Raw genomic sequence first — 20,836 nt, forward strand, 5'->3', positions numbered from 1 at the left:
GAAACAGAGACCTTGGAACACACAGTTCCAAATGGTATATCTCCATCAACTTCCTCCCCTCAGAGATCAGGGAACCCTGAAGAAGAGGAGTCTGGAAGACAGAGGGGATGTTGTTTTTATTTGTTTTTCCTAAAGATCAAAAATGTTGAATATATTTTTGTGTATTTGTTAACCATTTGTATTTCTGTTTCAAAGTATCTGGTCTGTTCATTCCTCACTATAGTATGGATTATGTATTCTTCCTGTGTTTAAGGTTTTTACAAATTCTTTATATATTCTGGCTATTGATCTTATTTCTTCACAAGTAGCTATAAAAGCTTTTTTGATCTAGTGATGATTTCTTTGTTCTGCAGATTGTTAGAATGGTATAATCCCATTCGTCCATTTTTGCTATTACTTCAAAAGTTAATAGAGTCCTGCTCAGAAACTCATTGCCTATGCCCATTCTCCATGCTTTCTCAAACAGTTTCAAAGTTTCTGAACTTACACAAATTATTGTCTCTGGTCAGTTATGAGTTGATTTTTATACAGAGTAAGAGAGATAGACCTAGGAATCAAGTTACAGTCTGATCAGTATGCATAATATTACTTGCATGTATTTTTACAGGACTGACCATTTTGCACTGGATAACCAATAGGTGTTCTCTTCCCCAGGGAAGACTATTGCCAATGCTCTTATCATTCCTTAGTTGCTTATCATTCTGTGTGTAGGGTTAAGGCCTCTTGGGCTTACCCCTGTCCACTTTGGCATGCCTGTTGTTGTTGTCCTTGTTCAGCTCATGTTTAGACAGTCATTTTAGTGAGATTGTATGAATGTAGTTTCTGAAATCCAAGAAAATACAATCTCACGTCAAACTTTCTGATCCACTGGCTCTTAGACTCTTTCTACCCCAACTCTCTCTACAATGATCCTTGAGCCTAAGGTATGGGAGTTGTACTGTAGTTGTATCCACTGGGACTCCCTCCACAACTCTTGAGTTGATATACTGTTTTCTTTAATGGGTTCCTTCTATTGCAAAGAGATATTTCCTTGATGTTGAGTGAGGACTACCCTTATCTTTGAGTACAAAGACCAATATTTAAAATGTAGGTAGGGGTTAGGCTGGTTTAGAAAAGTGGCATTTGTATGTTTTCCTCTAAGATTCCTGACTTCACTAGCCCTAGGTAGTTGGCTAGGTTTGAGTACCAGGTATAATTTTTGTCTTGTTGATCAGTTGGTAAGTCCAATTAGAAAGCATTTAGTTATCTCCAAGGTAAGTTTGCCACTACTGCACCATCACAGCTATCCAGCCACACTGATTGTTGTGGCCCGTGGGCACAATAACAAGGGAGGGCTGTTGGTTGATTTTGGAAGCTTACATGGTGCCTTCTGGTACAATGAAAACTAGTCTCAGGGAGGAGTCTTTCAGGTCAGTTCCAGCTCAGGAGCCTCTGGTCCCTGTGCCTGAAGTGCATGGTTTACTTTTCACCTCTGGGGACAACTAAGAGAGATACCAATGGCTATAATGTTTTGCGAGTCTCTTGGAAAAACTTAACCAACAACTCAAAAGAAGGCTTCTCATGCCAGGTGTTGGAATTTTTATTATATAGTCTTTTGGGTTCTTAGAGATAGCATTGTCAGGCCAGATATGAAATTTTCATTTAAAAATATATATACATATAGTTATATAGTTATATACAGACTTTATGGGTATTTTAGGTAGATAGTTAATAGTATGGTATTTTATTAATATACTTTATATTTTCAAATATCCTTACTGTTATTTTTTCCATTTTTTGTTTGTTTGTTTGTTTTTCGAGACAGGGTTTCTCTGTGTAGCTTTGTGCCTTTTCCTGGAACTCACTTGGTAGCCCAGGCTGGCCTCGAACTCACAGAGATCCACCTGCCTCTGCCTCCCGAGGGCTGGGATTAAAGGCATGCGCCACCACCACCCGGCCTTCCTTACTGTTATTTTATACTTATCCTGCCTAGTTTAGTATTTATTACCTTACTCCTCTGTAAGTAGTGGCCCCAGTTTTTCCACTTTCTTCTGTCTGATCACTTGTTCCCTGCTATCCCCATCTCAATTGCACAGCCACACACCACACCCAGAAATGGTAGCTTTTTTGCTATCCTGGTATTTGTAGTTACTACAGAATATGTAATTACATCAGAAGATTTGGGGCTAGGAGCCTCTGATGAAAAATAACACCTTGTTTTCTTTTCTGGGTCTGTGTTATATGAATCAATATGATCTTTACTAGTTGCATCCATTTGCCTGAAAATTTCGTGATTTCATTTTTCTTTGCAGCTGAGTAGTATTAAGCATTGTATATGTACTCTGTTATTTTCTCATTTTATTTTTGAGATTATAATATAATTATATTTCTCACTTCCCTTTTCTCCCTCCAAACACACTCATGTACCCTCCCAGCTCTCCTTTAAACTCATGATTACCTTTTCAACTAATTGTTATTGAATGCAAAAATATAACCTGTTCAGACCTATAATGTTATTGATTCTAGTAGATTTTTCTATTGTTTTATATGTTTCTATATCACTAATTTCTGCTCTGATTTTTATTATTTCTTGCATTTGACTGGGTTTGAATTTTTCCAAAATTTTATGTGAGTAATAGCATCTTAGTGAGTATATAAATAACTTGAAAAAATAATAAATTGATAATCTTGAAATAAAATAAAAGTGAAAACTTGAGCTGGAAATGTTGTATAATTACTACATATTTGTGTACACTATCTGAATCAATATAAAACTTTATTTAATTAAATCTTCCTTCTTTGACTGTACAAAAGCATTGTTAAAGAACATAACACTCATTGATTATGCACACCAGTGATGCCATTTCAAAAATGCCTTATATGGAACATATTATTATTCAAATAAAGATACTAATTATATCATTTATGAAATATTTCTGAAAGTTAATAATGTTTTGAAAACTCTCTTTATTGCTGCTTTCATCTCTTTATTCCTGAATGTGTAGATGACTGGATTTAGAAACGGAGTGAGGACTGCATCAAACAGAGCAAGAAACTTGTCTATTTGTGAGTCAGGATGTGGCCATGTATAAACAAACAGTGTGGGACCAAAGAATAAAAACACCACAGTGATGTGAGCTGAGAGAGTGGAGAGGGCTTTGGATGAACCACCTGAAGAATGTTTCCAGACATTGAAAAGGATGAAGATATAAGAAATGAGAAGCAACAAGAAAGAGCCAGCACAGATGAACCCACTATTGATAGTGACCATGAACTGTAATTTGTAGGTGTCTGTACAGGCCAATTTGAGAAGCTTAGGAAGGTCACAGTAAAAGCTGTTAAATACATTTGGGCCACAGAAGGGTAAGTCAATAATAAATGCCAGCTGGAACAATGAGTGGCTAATACCTAGGCCCCAAGACGCAGCCAGAAACAAAACACACACTCGTGGACTCATGATGGTCATGTAGTGCAGAGGCTTACATATGGCCACATACCTGTCAAAGGCCATGGCCAAGAGCAGCACCATCTCCACACCACCAATGACATGAATAAAGAAGATCTGAGTGATACAGCCTCCAAAAGAGATGACTTTGTGCTTTCTAAACAAATCATAAACCATCTTGGGAGAAGTAACAGAACAGGCTGCCAAGTCAATGAAGGAAAGACATGCCAGAAGGAAGTACATGGGGGAGTGTAAGTGAGTGTCAATGGTCACAGAGAACACAATGAGGATGTTTCCAGTCATGCTTAGCACATAGAGCACAGAGGCAAGCACAAGGAGCAGGAGCTGAATCTCCCAGGAGTGGGTGAGCCCCAGAAACACAAATTCGGACACCACTGTGTGGTTCCCTCCATCCATTGATTCAGCCAGTGATTCTGCAGATAAACCGGAGAACTAAGGAAATGAGTAAGAAAGTAGAATCATTAGGGATTATAGTAATTTATCATTCCTGTTTATATTATAAAGAAAACTACTTAATAAAATTTATCACATGGGCTGAATAATGATGATACTAGTGATAATAAGGATGACAGTGATGCTACAATGAAAACAGCATAACTCAAACGCCATTAAAAACTACCAACAAAGCCTCTCTAATAGCCTAAAATTAATGAGAAAAATTACACAAAACTAAAATTTTCACAGCTATCTAGAACAATAAATGGATTGTGCAAGCAAGTAATTATATTTGTTTGCAAATACAAAAGAATGCATAGGAAACATACGTTAGTTCAAAGGTACATAAGAACACAGTGTTACAACTGACCATGCTATACCAACTCATTTCTTCACTTCATTCCAGTTTTCATATTTTACATAAAACTTACACAAAGAGACTGCTTAAAGGGAAACATTAACTTCAAAATTAATTGTTGAATCTCCACCCACAAGTGAGAACTTAAGCTAGAACTGAATTTAAAATAGGCTAAGCCATAAGATAGAGTTTGAGATTAAATAAATGAAATTTATGTAATATATGAAGAGCAATGACTTTAACAAAGGCAGAATGCACATTCTTTGTCATGTTGACCAGGTTCCCTATTCTTCTAAGTCATCTCTTTTTTAATGTGGATTTTAAAAAGGATGATCCTAATCATTTTAAATATACAGTTTAGTGATATTGAATATCTCATATTATTACAAAATAGATATTCCAAACTTCATCATACAACTTTGAAATGTTATATCTATGAAACAACTCTAGAGCATGACTCCTAAGACCCTTTGCTGGCTTCTGGTAACCATCCTGCTTCTGTGCCTGTCAATTTGACAACTTCATATGTTGAGTACATTTTGAATCACACCGGGCCTTTCTTTCTGTCTCTGGTTTGCCTCTCTTACTTTAGACTGGTCCACTGAACCTTTCCTCACCTGCTCCCAAACTCCATTAAGATTTTACCAAGCCTCTACTGCTCATAGCACTACAAGGATTATTCTGGAGCCTATGCCTCATCCTGCAAGGTTTTTCTCTAGACCTAAGAAATACACAAATATTTAAGATTTCACACTATCTTAGGCATAATGTATATGCCTATGTGGCTACCTTGGATGAAAAATACATCTGAAAAACCATTCAGTTTGTACACATGTCTTAATGTTAGTAGCTAGTACTTGTAAAAAAGGAAATATGAAGTTTTATTCAACATTTCCCTAAGTTTACCCACCCATTCTTTTTATTCTGCTCAGTAATCTCTCCCTTTAAAGCATTCAAATTTTTCTCTATTACTCCCTGGTCTGGTATTCTATAACATTATCTTTATATTGTCTGACAGGATACAGGCATGTTGTCTGTTCAAAGCTTCAAGTTTTTAACTCATTTTATAATTTTTTTTTAAAAAAGTCAAACTATTAAGTAATTTAGAAAAGGACCAGAGATTTTTTTCTTAGCTTTGATCATACATACCTAAAGCTGATACTGAAGGACTGGCAAGTTTTAATTTTTGAGTATGAATGAACTTGAGGAGAGAAAAAATGATGGTAGTGAAAGTTAGTTCATGTGTGTCTCCAATTGCTCTCATAATTTATTCCTAGTGGGGTTGAGCCCTAAAAAGTTTATTGCCTTAGAAGACACTGAGATGGAGAATAGGTTTTCTGACACCCTTTAACTGTTGACACAGCTTGAGAAAGTGATGACACCATCTTAATTTACCTCTTTGCCTCAAGCATCCCAGCAGCTCTCATCATGCCTTGATTCCAATTTTGACGAGGCCTCTCAGCCAAGGCTTTGTATAGTCAATTAAGTCACACAGCTTTGCTCTCACCTCCTAAACCCACAGTCCATAGTCTTTAAAACCACATGTTTTGTGTTTTAATTCTCAGAAATGTGAGAGCCCATGCTTGGAGAAGGGATTTCATGTGCTGCCCTGTGGGTAAGAACAGACAAAATGAAGAGCGTGATAAGAAGGAAACATATGGATGAATGACTGACTGATGCACTGATGAGAGGGCTCACCACAGTATACTGATGAAAAGAAATGAAGGCTTTGCATGGGAAAAATATAACCACCTAGTAGACGCCTAGAATTAGTTCACTCTGGCTTTACCATGTCCTGTAGAATATTCCCTAAGAAAGAAGAATCAAAATCAAAATTTAAAATGTAATTTAAGAATTAAAACTAACAATTCACATATTGGCCCAATTTTTCTGTTATGTGCATTGAAATGTTTTGCACGATATTAGTAATTAATTTAAATAAGAACTATGACTAATAAACTCTAAAATTAAATGGCACTATTTCTTACTTCCATACATCACTTTTATTCATTACTTTAGTGCTCATTTGAAAAAACCCACAATGGTTTAAAAAAATTTAAAGAAATATTTGTTATTCTGGTTATGAATAACCAAGGTGCAAAATTGACTTAGGTGCCCATCAATAAATAATGGATAAATAGGATGTGCTAAGTATATAGAATTGGCTTCTACTCAGGAATAAAGAAGAATTATATTGGCTTCAGGAAAACTGATAAAACTGGCTCTCATTCTGAGGAAAAAAACAGACATACAAGGATAAATACTGAAATTTCTATTATATACATGAGCTAAGACATGGAGCTAAAAAGGGGAATAATTAAGGGTGTAGAAAATAATATAACAAGGAGTATAGGAAGGTCCTAATAAAGAGTAGTAGAATGGGTAAATATAGTCAGCATACTTTATGAGAATAAATAGAAATTTCATAATGAAACATTTTGTAAAATTAATAAATGCTAACAAAGTATCAATGAAAATTCACAGTGCTTTTCTTAACCATACCATCCCATAACAGAAATTTTTGTCTAAAAAACAAGTTAGAAAAGCATAAATTATACAAATAATAGCTGTAACATAAACAATGAACAACATATGATATACAGAGAGTAAAGGAAATTATATTTTTATGTGTATAAAAATAAGCATGAAGTAAGGGACTTATGTTATCTATAAAATACAATGAATTTAGGGAGAAGGTGGCCTATGGCAGAATATGAGTGATAAATAATAAAAAGCACTTTGGTCTACAATATGTAAATTCTTTACTCTGATGTTCTACATTATTCATTTCTGTCACTCCCAGTTCACAATGGGCACGAAAGTCGGTAAATATTTCTAGAGTAAAATAGTGTTAATAACACTGCCTCTTCTTTCCTTCGTGTCTTCAGCAGGTTCCATATACGGAAATTTTTCTCATCTCAAAATTGATGCTAATTACAACTAGTAATCTACTCAGAAGCATCTGGTTCTATACAAAACAACAAAATATATCTTGTATGGGCATAGGAGAAAAATTTCTTATGTAGATACACTGAGAGGTAGAAAGTAATGAGGAAGAAGGTAAAAATGGAAGGAAAACAGAATCATAAAAGTATGGAAAGTGATAATGAGAGAGAGAGAGGAGGGAACACAAAGGGGAAAGCCAGGATTCAAACAACAATGAGTGTGTCATAAGTAAATAGGAAGATCTGATTCCAACTTCCAGTCAAATGATATGGAACTGCTCCTGGCTCTGAGATTAGGGAAGAAAAGCATCACTCTTTCCAGTACGTAGATTTTCAGTACTCACATTTTGTCTAATTACCAACATGATAATAGGTATAAAAACTGTTCTTTCATACTAAAGTGTAGCTCTTCACAGTTGATGGCTTCTAGTGAGAGGGTAGTAAAGGACTCAGTTTTCTTCAAGGGACTAGCCACTGGGAGTTTGACCATGCTCCAGTGAGTATATGGGCAACACAAATTAGACTTGGTGGGTTGTTTTTCTTTTCTTTTTCTTTTCTATCCTTTCTTTTTTCTTTTTATTGGAGTGGGGGAGGGTACATGGGTAGGAGAGTGGATCAGGGAAGAATAGGAAGCCAGTGTGATCACAGTGCATTGCATGAAATTTCCAAATAATTAATAAAGGATATTATGTTGGGAAAAATTGCTCCTTGAGAGGTAATAGATATGTGAATCACCTGTAAATATAATTGTCATGTGTATTTGAAAAGCCTGGTTGTAGTGAACAGGAGATCCTGTAACAGTATAACAGACACATTCACTTATTATATGCAAAATTTGACCATCCAGACATCCCTCATAATTTTCTACCCCTCTTCTTGAATACCTCTAACAAGAGAACATTTTGGGTAGTTTTCTATTACAGTAGCATGATGAGTGGCATCGATTTTTAAATCTCCCCAGACTTTCAATTTACTCTTCACTTGCTCTCTAAGCATGGTAAAGTACTAATAGAATTTTTGAGAAATATAAACAACATAGATAAATCATATCCATCCATCAGTTACTATATTTTAGACATAGCTACATACAAATGGAAAGAATACACACAATTTATGCAAATCTAATAATCAATCATGGATGCAGAGGACAAGTCAAGGCAAATGTAAACTGAGTTCTTTTGATTCTTATTCCAATAAGAGTATTTTATTTTATTTTTATTAAATATTTTTATTAAAATTGTTTTATTATTAAAGTATATTTACTGAGAGTGTACTCTTTATTCGGTGCCTAAAAACAGTTTCTATTAACATTTATGGAAATAGGGATAGTACAGTAAATGTTACAGAAGCACCATAGACTCTATAATGCCCAAGTAAAGCACAAGGAGACAAGGAGACACCCACACCTGGATGATCAGAGAACAGAATTTCAAAAAATGTGGTATTGAACAACACTTTAACAAATGAAAATATTTAAAGATAAAACTTGAGAAACCCTTTCAAGAGGGTGATGCATATCAGAAATGACCGTCCAGTTCAAGACACTGTGTGATAATGATGAAAGTGTAGGTTGAAGCAAGCATAGAATTATTTAAAACACTGGAAGACAAAATTATTATAGACAGTTGAATAGGGTTACCTGGGCTTAGACTTAAAGATGACTGGGCACTACTAATAAATAAGTTCAAGAGAGTTAACATGGACTTTTGAGAGACGAATTAATGAGACCACTGTCCAAGGAAGATGATCTACTCATCAATATGGTGCATAAACTCTAAGGACAAAAAAAGGTAGACATCCCAATTTCACAGAAATAGAAGTGAATACACGAACAGAAAAAAACAGAAAATCTTCATCATGCAACCAATACAATCTCCATCCTTAAAACATAGAAACTTCTATCCTCTGATATTGTTACTATTCCCCCTTTACCTACCGTTTGTGCTAAAGGAACAAAAAGAACAATCTCATTACAGACTGAGATGTCATCCATCCCAAAATATCAGCCAGGCCCTCCACAGGATTATTGTAGACAAAAATAGCCCTACATTTGTTGGTATGGAAGCTAACTGTAACTCTAGAAGGAAGTGACTAAGTAGTGCTGCAGAGATCTGGGATTGCCTGAGAGACTGAAATAACATGGTCTGGAGAATTATCCCACAGGAATATTTGTATTTTCCCATGGCAGCCAAGTAGTGAAGCTGTTAATAGGAGGAAATAGATTTGTAAATCCCCTATGAGGAGACATTTTGCTATTTAGAAATATTTTGAATATTACTTCATCTGTTGGCATTTTTCCTTTTTTATTCTTTGAGATGTTCAAATATATCTACAATGTGATATATCCAACCACATTTCAAGTTTCAGATCCTCCAAGGGTCACTTCAACACATGCCTCTCCCAACTTTATGTTTTCTTTTTTCAATTCACCAAGGAATCCACTTAATGTATGAGGCAATGCAGTGGAGCATGGACAAACTATCAGTGGTCACAGTCTCAAAGAAGAGTATTTCTCCCTTCCCTGGCAGGTATCAACTACCCATAATTCCCTTGTTAAAGGTAGAGTTTTATGCACCTCCTCCATCCAGACTAGAATTTTAACTGGCTTGATCTTAGGTATATTTGGGGCAGGTAATCACAAACTCTGAGTTCTGCTGTGGAATGTCCTTCTCTATGCTGTGAATGTGTGTTGCTCTGATTGGTTGATAAATAAAAGGCTGATTGGCCAGTAGCCAGGCAGGAAGTATAGGCAGGATAAGCAGACAAGGAGAATTCTGGAAGGCTGAGTCAGGAGTTGCCAGCCAGACACAGAGGAAGCTAAATGACAAGGCAGAACTGAGAAAAGATACCAACCCACGTGGCTAAACATAGATAAGAATTATGGATTAATTTAAATGTAAGAGCTAGTCAGTAATAAGCCTTAGCTAATGGCTGAGCAGTTATAATTAGTGAAAGCTTCTGAGTGATTATTTTATAAGCAGGCCACAGGACTGTGGGGGCCTGATGGGACCTGGGAAACCTTCCAACTACAGAATTCATTAATGCAATAGCTATGTCAAGTCCCCAGAATTCCTTCCCATCCTCCAGCTCTTATATTCTTTGTGCTTTCACTTTCATGATGTTCTATGAACCTTGGCCATACCTGTAAGGGACTCAGCAGTACTCACTACATGGTAACACACAGCCACTCTACTTTCCTAAGATCCAGAGAGAGCAACAGAATCAAGGAATGTAATACCCACACACACAACAAAGACAAGAACAGATATCAATACCTGTAATTCTAAACCCAGATGCCTAGATACCAGCAAAAAAAACACAATAATTAACATACAAGACAATATGTTTTCACTAGAACTTAGAAATTCTACTACAGCAAGCCCTGAGAAATGACATATAGACAAGACAAGGACTTCAAAACAGCTATTATAAATATGTTCATGGATCTTTAAAGGAATATAAACAAATTCAATAATAAAGTCCGTGAATATACAAATAAAGTAAAATCAAATGATAAAAATAGTTCAAGACATAAAAGTGGAAATAGAATCAATATAGAAAACCCAAACTGAAATAAAACTGGAAATGAAAAATTTATGAAGTCAAATAAACCCTCAGAGGTAAGACTCATCAACAGAGTACAAGAGACGAAAGACAGAATCTCAGGCATTGAAGACAGGATACAAGAAACTGATAGCTAAATCAAAGAAAATGTTAAATATAAAAAAATCCATGAACAAAGCATCCAAGAAAGATGTGATTAGGCCTATTCTATGAATAATAGGAATTGAGAAAAGAGAAGAAAACCAGGTCAAAGTTGAATAAAAGTATTTTCAAGAAAATTGGTCTAACCTAAATAAAAACATGCAATTCAAGATTTTAGAAGCACACAGTAAACCAAATACACTGAACTGTACCCTTGGCATATAATAATCAAAACACAAGACATACAGAACAAAGAAAGAGTAGTTAAAGACATCAAGAGTAAAAAGCCAAGTACATATAAAAGAAGACACATTAGAATAACATCTGACTTCTCAATGGAGATGCCACAAGCCAGAAAGGCAGGGAAATATGTTGTACAAATTCTAAGAGATCTGAAAGGTACCAGCCCAGACTACTATACAAGGCAAATATTTCAATCTCAATAGATGCAGAAAGCAAAACATTCCATAATCAAAAACCAAATTTTAAGCAGTATCTATTTACAAACCCAGCTCTACAGAAAGCTCTAAAAAAAACTTCAACCATTAGAGGTTAACCACAACCAAGAAAACACAAGGAATAAATAACATTAGACCAGTAAATCAAAAGGGAAGGAACCAATATCATATCAACAAATTATAAGGAATCAACAAACACTTATCATTGATAACCCTCAGCTTTAATGTTCCCAATTACCCAATAAAAAGACATAGACTAACAGATTAGATATATTAGAAAACAGTATCCATCCTTCTGTTATATCCTGGAAACATGCCTCACCATCAAGGATAGAGATGATCTCAGGTTAAAAGTATAGAAAAAGAAATTCCAAGCAAATAGACCCAAAAAGCAAGTAGATATAGCCATTTTAATATGTGACAAAATAGATTTCAAATCAAAACTAATCAGAAGAGAGGGAAGGACACTACATATTCATCAAAGGAAATCTCCACCAATAACATTGTAATGATAAACATTTATGCACCAAATACAAGTACACCTGTGTTTGTGAAAGAAACACTACTACAGCTAAAGACACATGTTGACCTTCACACACTGGTAATAGTGGATTTCAATAACCCACTCTCACCAATGGACAGGTCATCCAGACAGAAACTAAACAAGCACATGCTAGAGCTAAATGACTTCATAAATCAAATGAACCTAACATTATTTACAGAACATCTCCTCCAAACACAAATGAATACACCTTCTTCTCAGAGGCTTATAGAACTTTCTCCAAAATTGACTTCATATTTGGACACAAAGCAAGGCTCAACAGATACAATAAAATTGAAAAAATCCTGCCTACTATCTTACCACCAGAGATTAAAGCTTGATATCAAGAACAAAAGAAAGTATTCAAACTCCTGGGGTCTAAACTACTTACTACTGATTGAAAAATAGTTCAAGATAGAAGTTAAGAAGGAAATTAAAAACTTTAATGAAAACACATGTAGCTAAATGTTTTCCTGTGTCCCACAGCTGCTCAGATCCGAGTAAACACACAGAGGCTTATATTAATTAAAACTGTTTAGCCATTAGCTCAGGCTTACTACTGACTAGCTCTTACACCTAAACTCAGCCTATTTATGTTAATCTATATGTTGCCACATGTTCTGTGGCTTTACATGTGTGCCATTATATGCTGCTCCCTGGACGGCGGGCTGGCATCTCTTGACTCAGCCTTCCTCTTCCCAGAATTCTCCTTGTCTGCTTATTCCACCTATACTTCCTGCCTGGCTACTGGCTAATCAGCATTTTATTTATCAACCAATCAGAGAAACACATTCACAGCATAGAGAGCCCCATCACCCATCAACAACATACCCAAACCTATAGGAAATATTGAAAGTGGTTCTAAAAGGCAAGTTAAGAGCACTAAGTGCTTGCATTAAAAATCAATGCAGAGGACATATGAACACCTGGTTTTTTACAAAGGAGCCAAAACTATATAATGGAAAAAAGAAAATATCTTCAACAAATTGTGCTGGCATAACTGGATGTCAATATGTAAAAGATTACAAATAGATCCATATCTGTCACCATGCACAAAACTCAAGTACAAGTGGATAAAAGACCTGAACATAAATCCAGTTACACTAAACTTAATAGAAAAGAAAGTAGGAAGCACTCTTGAACGCATTGGCACCGGAGACCATTTCCTAAATAAAACACCAACAGCACAGACCCTGAGCACAACAATTAATAAATGGGACCTCTCAAAATTGAGAAGCTTTTGCAGAGCAAAAGACACAATCAATAAGACAAAAAGACAGCCAACAGAATGGGAAAAGATCTTCACCAACCCCACATCTGACAGAGGATTGATCTCCACAGTATATAAAGAACTCAAGAAACTAGACATCGAAATACTGAACAGTCCAATTAAAAAATGGGCTAAAGAGCTACACAGAGAATTCACAAAACAAGAACTACAAATGGCTGAAAGACATTTAAAGAAATGCTCAACATCCTTAATCATCAGAGAAATGCAAATCAAAACGACTCTGAGATACCACCTTACACCTGTCAGAATGGCTACCATCAAAAACACCAATGACAGTCAATGTTGGAGAGGATGTGGAGCAAAGGGAACACTCCTCCACTGTTGGTGGGAATGTAAACTTGTACAACAACTGTGGAAATCAGTATGGTGGTTTCTCAGAAAATTAGGAATCGAAATACCTCAAGACCCAGCCATCCCACTCTTGGGCATATACCCAAGGAATGCTGATTCATACCATAAGGATACATGCTCAGCTATGTTCATAGCAGCACTATTTGTAATAGCCAGAACCTGGAAACAACCTAGATGCCCATCAACGGAAGAATGGATGAAAAAAATGTGGTACATATACACAATGGAGTACTACTCAGCAGAGAAAAACAATGAAAGCATGAAATTTGCAGGCAAATGGATGGAACTAGAAAAAATCATCCTTAGTGAGGTAACCCAAACCCAGAAAGACAGTCATGTTATGTACTCACTCATAAGTGGATTCTAGATATAAAATAAAGAACAATCAGACCACAACCCATAGAACCATGGAGGCTATATATATAGCATGGAGGTTCCTAGGACGACTGTGGCTTATAATAAATTTCGGTTTTACTCAATTATTGAAAAAAATAGCCAAATGAATGGAAACACATGAACTATGAACCAAAGGCTGAGGGGCCCCCAGCTGGATCAGGCCCTCTGAATAGGTGAGACAGTTGATTGGCTTGATCAGGTTGGGAGGCAACTAGGCAGTGGGACCAAGTCCTATGCTCATTGCATGAGTTGGCTGTTTGAAACCTGGAGCTTATGCAGGGACACTTGGCTCAGTCTGGGAGGAAGGGACTGGACCTGCCTGGGCTGAGTCTACCAGGTTGATTGCAGTCCTCGGGGGAGGATTTGCCCTGGAGGAGGTGGGAACGGGGGATGGGCTGGGGGTAAGAGGAGCGGGTGGGAGGGGGGAGAATAGGGGAACCCATGGCTGATATGTAGAACTGAATGGTATTGTAAAATAAAATAAAATAAAATAAAATAAAAAACAATGCAGAGGATCAAGTGGGAGGGATATTGGAGATGGGGTTCAGAGAAGGAATACAGGGAGGCAATTAGAATTGAGAGGCATTTGAGAGGTAGTTCAGTGGAAACTTCTGAAAATATATGAAGACAGTCCTAATGAAGTCTTTAAATAAGTGGGGAGATGGAGTCTCACCTGGCCATCTCTTGTCATCAAAGAAAGCTTCTAGAACTGGGACTGCGTTACATCCAATTAAGTTATTGACCAAAGAGGTCCCATGGAAATCCCCAAACAATAATAGTTTGCTCTGTATAAAATGACAGCAAAGTCCAATTGCTGAATTCAGCACCCAGACAACTCATTGAACATAGAAAGGTAGAGGTGATGCATACATCAAACCTTTACACCTATGATCTAGTGTCTTTGATATGGGGAGGTACTCTATAGGCTATTAAAAAAAGAAACATGCACCAAACAAACCACAAAACCTGTGATCTATAATGCTGGCCTGCCTGAAAACTATGCTAGGGCAAGGGTGACACAAAGCTTGTGGAAGCAACCAACCAATATGCGATTTGACTTAAGACCCACTTCACAAGGTGGAATCCAAACCCAACAATACTTGGCTGACCAAGAATTAGAGACTAGAAAGCCCAGAGACCTAGGTTAAAACCAAATACTAGTGGCCTTAAGTGGGGGAGGGAAGTGGTAATAAAATGACTCCTAATGATATTCTGCTATGTAGTTTACTGTTTTAGGGGAACTCCTGAGTATGTGAACAAGTAAGTCTCTGATTCTTGTGCCTTCTCTAGGGCTCTTTTCCTCATGTTGTTCTGCTTTTTCCAACTTTGATGCGATTTTTTTCTTATATATTTTATTTTGTTATGCTTTGCAGCTATCTCTTCAAAGCCTGTTCTTTTCTAGTGAGAGACAGAAAGGGAGTCATCTGGATGGGAGAGAAGGTGGGGAAGACTGTAGAGGAAAGGGGAAACTGTAATCAGGATATATTGTATGAGAAAACAATCTATTTTCAATAAAAGGAGAACAAATAGGCAAGATCTCACATTAGTATCTTACAGCAAATCTGAAAGCTGTGTAACAAAAAGAAGAAATAACATGCCCCTAAAAAAGTAGATAGCAAGAAATATCAAACTCAGGCTGAAATCAGTAAAATAGAAATAACAACAAAAATACAAAGAATGAATGAAATGAAGAGTTTATACTTTGAGAGAATCAGTAATATTGATAAACCTTTATCAAAATTAACTATAAGACAGGAAAAGAAGATCTGAATTAATAAAATTAGAAACAAAAAGGATGACATAGCAACAGACACCAAGGAAAGCCAGAGAATCATAAGGGCATTGTTTGTTTTCCCCCTTTTTCTTTTACCGCAAATAGACTCTTTTCTCATATAATATACCCTGATTACAGTTTCCTCTCCTTAAACACCTCCAAGTTTGTCCCCAGTTCCCCCACCCCTGCCCAGATCCACTCCCTTTCCATCTCTCATTAGAAAAGTACAGGCTTCTAAGAGACAATGACAAAACATAACAAAATAAAATATAATGAGATAAAACAAAAACAATCACATCCAAGTTGGACAAGGTAAACTAATAAAAGAAAAAGTGCCCCAATAGAAGGTGCAAGTATCAAAGACCCACTCATTTACACACTCAAGAGTCTCATGAAAACACTAAACTGAAAGCCATAATATACATGCAGAAGACCTGGTGCAGACCCATGTAGGCTCTCTGCCTGCTGCTTCAGTCTCTGTGAGTTCATATGGGCCTTGCTTAGTTAATACAGAGGGACTTGTTCTACTGGTGTCCTCTGAGGGGAGGGATTTGATGAAGACCTCCAATTTAGACTCTTTCTCTTTCTCTCTCTCTCTCTCTCTCTCTCTCTCTCTCTCTCTCTCTCTCTCTCAGCACAATGTCTGGCTGTGAGTCTCTACATCTGTTCTCATCTACTATGGGAAGAAGCCTCTCTGATGATGGCCAAATAAGGCACTGATCTATGAGTATAGAAGAATATCATTAGGAGTCATTTTATTGTTACTATTTTTATTGTCCAGTAGTATGTGGTTTTAACCTAGGTCTCTGGGATGTCTAGTATCTGATTATGTCGGGAACGGGTTCTAACTCATGGAATGAGTCTTAAGTCAAATCAGAAATTGATTGACTACTTCTACATATTCTTTGCCATCATTGCCCCAGCATATTTTGCAGGCAGAACAGAATATAGGTCAAAGGATTTATGGCTAGATTGGTAATAAGGATATACTTTAAAAATCTGTACTCTACCAAATTGAAATAGCTAAAAGAAATGGATACATTCCTTTATGTAAACCACCTAAAAATTTAAATCAAGATCAGATAAGGAGTTTTAACAGCGCTACAACATATAATGAAATAGAAGCAAAAATTAAAAGTCTCCCAACCAAACAAACTCAGGGCCAGATGGATTCAGCACAGAATTCTACCAGACTTTCAAAAAAAGTAATGCTAATATTCTTCAAATTATTCCACAAAATAGGACCATAAAAGGAACATTTGCCAATTGTTTTATAAGGCCACAATTACTCTGATACCTAAGCAACATAAAGACCCAACAAAGAAAAAGAATTATGAACCAATTTTGGTAGCTGCAAGTTTTTTGTGTCCCACCCAGTTCTCAACTGCTCAGACCCAAGTAAACACACAAAGGCTTATATTAATTAAAACTGCTCAGCCATTGGCTCACTACTGACTAGCTCTTACACTTAAACTCAGCCCATTTCTGTTCATCTATATGTCGCCACATGTTCTGTGGCTTTACCTGTGTGCCCTTACATGCTGCTCCCTGGATAGCAGGACTGGTGTTTCCTCCTTAGTTCTGTTTTTCCTTCCCTAAATTCTCCTTGTCTGCTTATTCTGCCTATACCTTCTGCCTAGCTACTGGCCAATCAGTGTTTTATTTATCAATCAATCAGAGCAACACATTCACAGCATATAGAACATCCCACAGCAAATTTCCCTTATAAACATAAATGCAAAAATTACCAATAAAATGCTTGCAAACTAAATCCAAGAATACATCAAAATGATCATCCACCATGATCAAGTAGGTTTCATCCCATAGATGTGAGAATGGTTCAACAAATATAAGTTGACCAATGTAATCCATCATACAAACATACTAAAGAACAAAAACTACACTATCATCTCATTAGACGCAGAAAGGCCTTTGGCAAAATTCAAAATGCCTTCATGATAAAATCTTGGAAAGATTAGAGAAACAAGGGACATACCTCAACATAATAAGTGAATTTTGCAGCAAGCCCACATGTCATAATATATTGTGTACCCTAATAAACTTATCTGGGATCAGAGGACAGAGCCAGCCACTAGGTTAAACATAGAGGCCAGACAGTGGTGGCACATACAACTTAATCCTATCTCTGTGAGTTCAAGGCCACACTGATAACAGAGTCAGGCAGTTGTGGCACATGCCTTTAATTCCAGTACTTGAGATCTCATGCCTTTGCTTGGGAAGCACATATGCCTTTAATTCTGGGAAATAATATGCCTGGGTGGAGAATGATATATAAGGCATGAGGAGACAGGAACTAAGCAGCAGTTCAATAGATACGCTCAAAGGTGAGGACTCATTCTCACTCTGAGGATTCATGGAAGAGGATCAGCTGAGGAGTTGGTGAAGTGAGGTTGGCTGTGGCTTGTTCTGTTTCTCTCTGATCTTTCAGCTTCCACTCCAATGTCTGGCTCTGGGACTTTTATTAATAGGACCATTTAGTAATTTGTGTTACACCCACATCCAACTTGAACTTAAATGGAAAGATGATCAAAGCATTTTCACTAAAATCAGGAATAAGACAAGGTTGTCCACTTTCCCAAATGCCCAGTCAATAGAGAACTTGACACCATAGCTAGCACAATGACACAGCCAAAAAAGATCAAGGGAGTACAAATAGGAAAAGAAGAAAATGCTTATTTATTTGCAGATGAGAAGATTGTATAAAACAGTGGCCTTTAAAAATCCACCAGGAAACATCTATAGTTAATAAAAACTTCCAGCAAAGTATCAGGATACAAGATTAACTTAAGAAAAATCAGTATCTTTCCTATATGCAAATTACAAATGGACTAAGAAAGAAATCAGGGAAATAATACCTTTAACAATAACTAGGGGTAACTCTGACCAAGCAAATGAAAGGTCTTTTATAATGAAAATGTTAAGATGTTAAAGAAAGAAATTGAAGAAGGCATCAGAAAATGGAAAGATTTACCATGCTCATGGATTGGTGGGAATAACATTGTTGAATATCTACCAAACACAATCTATAGATTCAAACCAATCCTCATCAAAATTCTAACATAATTCTTCACATAAATTGAAAAGACAATTTTTTAGCTTCATATATAAACACATACTCAAAAAAATGATACTTAAAACACTCCTAAATAATAAAAGAACTGTTAGATTATCACCATCACCAATCTCCAGTTGTACTACAACATGCTATAGTAATAACTCTCTAAAGTATGGTATTGATAAAAACAGACATGTTAACCAATGGAATCAAGTTGAAAACCCAAGCATGCATACACACACCTATAGACACTTGGTTTTTTATAATGAAGCCAGAAACACGCTGGGGAAAAAAAGACAGTATCTTCAACAAATGATGCTAGTCAAACTTGGGGGTGTCATGTTGAATAATGCAAATAGATCCATATTTATCACCCTGCATAAACCTCAACTCTACTTGTATTAAGTACCTCAACATAAGATTAGGCTCCCCAAATCTGAGAGGAGGGAAAGTGGGGAACAGTCCTAAACTCATTGGCATAGGAAAAGACTTTCTAATCAGGAAACATAGCACAGGCATTAAGATCAATAGTTAATAAATGGAACTTCATGAAAGTGAAAACCTTCTGCATGCAAGACACCTCCATTCAAACAAAGTGGCAGGCTGCAGAGCAATGAAAAACTTTATGAACTACACATATGCTGTGGGATGGTCTGTATGTCAAATGCTCTGATTGGTCAATAAATAAAACACTGATTAGCCAGTGGACAGGCAGGAAGTATAGACGGGACTAACAGAGAAGAAAGGAGGCAACAAGAGGACAGAGAGAATCACTGCCAGCCGCCGCCATGACAAGCACCAAGTGAAGACTCCAGTAAGCCACAAGCCACGTGGCAAGGTATAGATTTATAGAAATGGATTAATTTAAGCTATAAGAACAGTTAGCAAGAAGCCTGCCACGGCCATACAGTTTGTAAGCAATATAAGTCTCTGTGTTTACTTGGTTGGGTCTGAGCAGCTATGGGACTGGTGGGTGACAAAGATTTGTCCTGACTGTGGGCAAGGCAGGAATCTCTAGCTATACACATATTATAGAGGGTTAATATATAAAGAATTTTAAAAATGAAATCAAGAAAGCAAATAATCCAATTTAAAATGGGGTACAGGACTAAACAGAGAGTTCCCATGGATGAAACACAAATGGCTGTTAAGGGGGAGGGGGGAATCTGGGAGGGACAACTATCACTAATGGCTATTTTAGGTGTCACATGGAAACCTAGTACTATAGAAACTTTTTAAATATATATACATTTATTAAAGAAATCTAAATAGAGTTACCAAATAATAGGGGAAACAATGCCACAACTAGAAATCTACTACTACCAAGTGAAACATCCAATGCCAAGAATGGGTTATATCTAGTTGAGTCATTGACTAAGGGGCCTCATAAAAACACCCAAATATCTCAGGCTATTAACAAGGCTATTAGTCTCCGCACACTGATGGTGGGACTTGATTAAAAACATTCCACCCCTCAGGATTCAGGTATCTATGCAAAAGAGAGGACAGAAAGATTTTAAGAGCCAGAGAGAATAGATGCCACCAAGGAAACTGTCTTCCAGATACAATAGGAATTATATGCTAATGAACTCACAGAGACTTTAGCAAAATGTTACAAAAGTTATAGCCAGATGAGGTCCCAGTGCTGAAAGGTAAGTAAACACATGTTCCCAACCCTAACCAAAAATCTATCTCCAAATGACATCTGTTTGCAAATGAAAATTTATTTTATTCCAATGGAGTCTCACTGGGTATACTAACCACACTTAAGGGTAGGCCCCATGTCCAGCAGTAGGTGGTCAACACAAAATGAACTCAATGATATTTTTGTATATTTTTTGTCTCATATTTCTTTGGCATTTTTTTCTTAGTGGTCTTTTGCTTGTATATTATGGTTTCCAATTTTGTGTTTTTATCTTTGTGTGTGTGTGTGTGTGTGTGTGTGTGTGTGTGTGTGTTTCTTGTGCTTCTCTCTTTTTTTCCATTTTTGCTATTCTTGTTTGTCTGCTTTTTTCTAAAAACAAAAAGAAGACATGGAGTGGGTGGGTGAGGAGGTAGGGG

At 36.6% G+C, this 20,836-nt stretch overlaps 1 protein-coding gene across 1 annotated transcript; it reads right to left on the minus strand.

Annotated features, from left to right (window-relative positions):
• Positions 1 to 2,902: 2,902 nt before the first annotated feature.
• LOC102912321 (olfactory receptor 4F3/4F16/4F29-like) lies at positions 2,903 to 3,847 on the minus strand. The gene has a single exon (XM_006994505.4). The coding sequence runs from the start codon at positions 3,839 to 3,841 to the stop codon at positions 2,903 to 2,905; it is 939 nt and encodes a 312-aa protein (XP_006994567.1). The 5' UTR covers positions 3,842 to 3,847.
• Between the last annotated feature and the right edge of the window lie 16,989 nt (positions 3,848 to 20,836).

This window comes from Peromyscus maniculatus, chromosome 4, assembly GCF_049852395.1.
Source record: "Peromyscus maniculatus bairdii isolate BWxNUB_F1_BW_parent chromosome 4, HU_Pman_BW_mat_3.1, whole genome shotgun sequence".
In the NCBI taxonomy this organism is placed as follows: domain Eukaryota; kingdom Metazoa; phylum Chordata; class Mammalia; order Rodentia; family Cricetidae; genus Peromyscus; species Peromyscus maniculatus.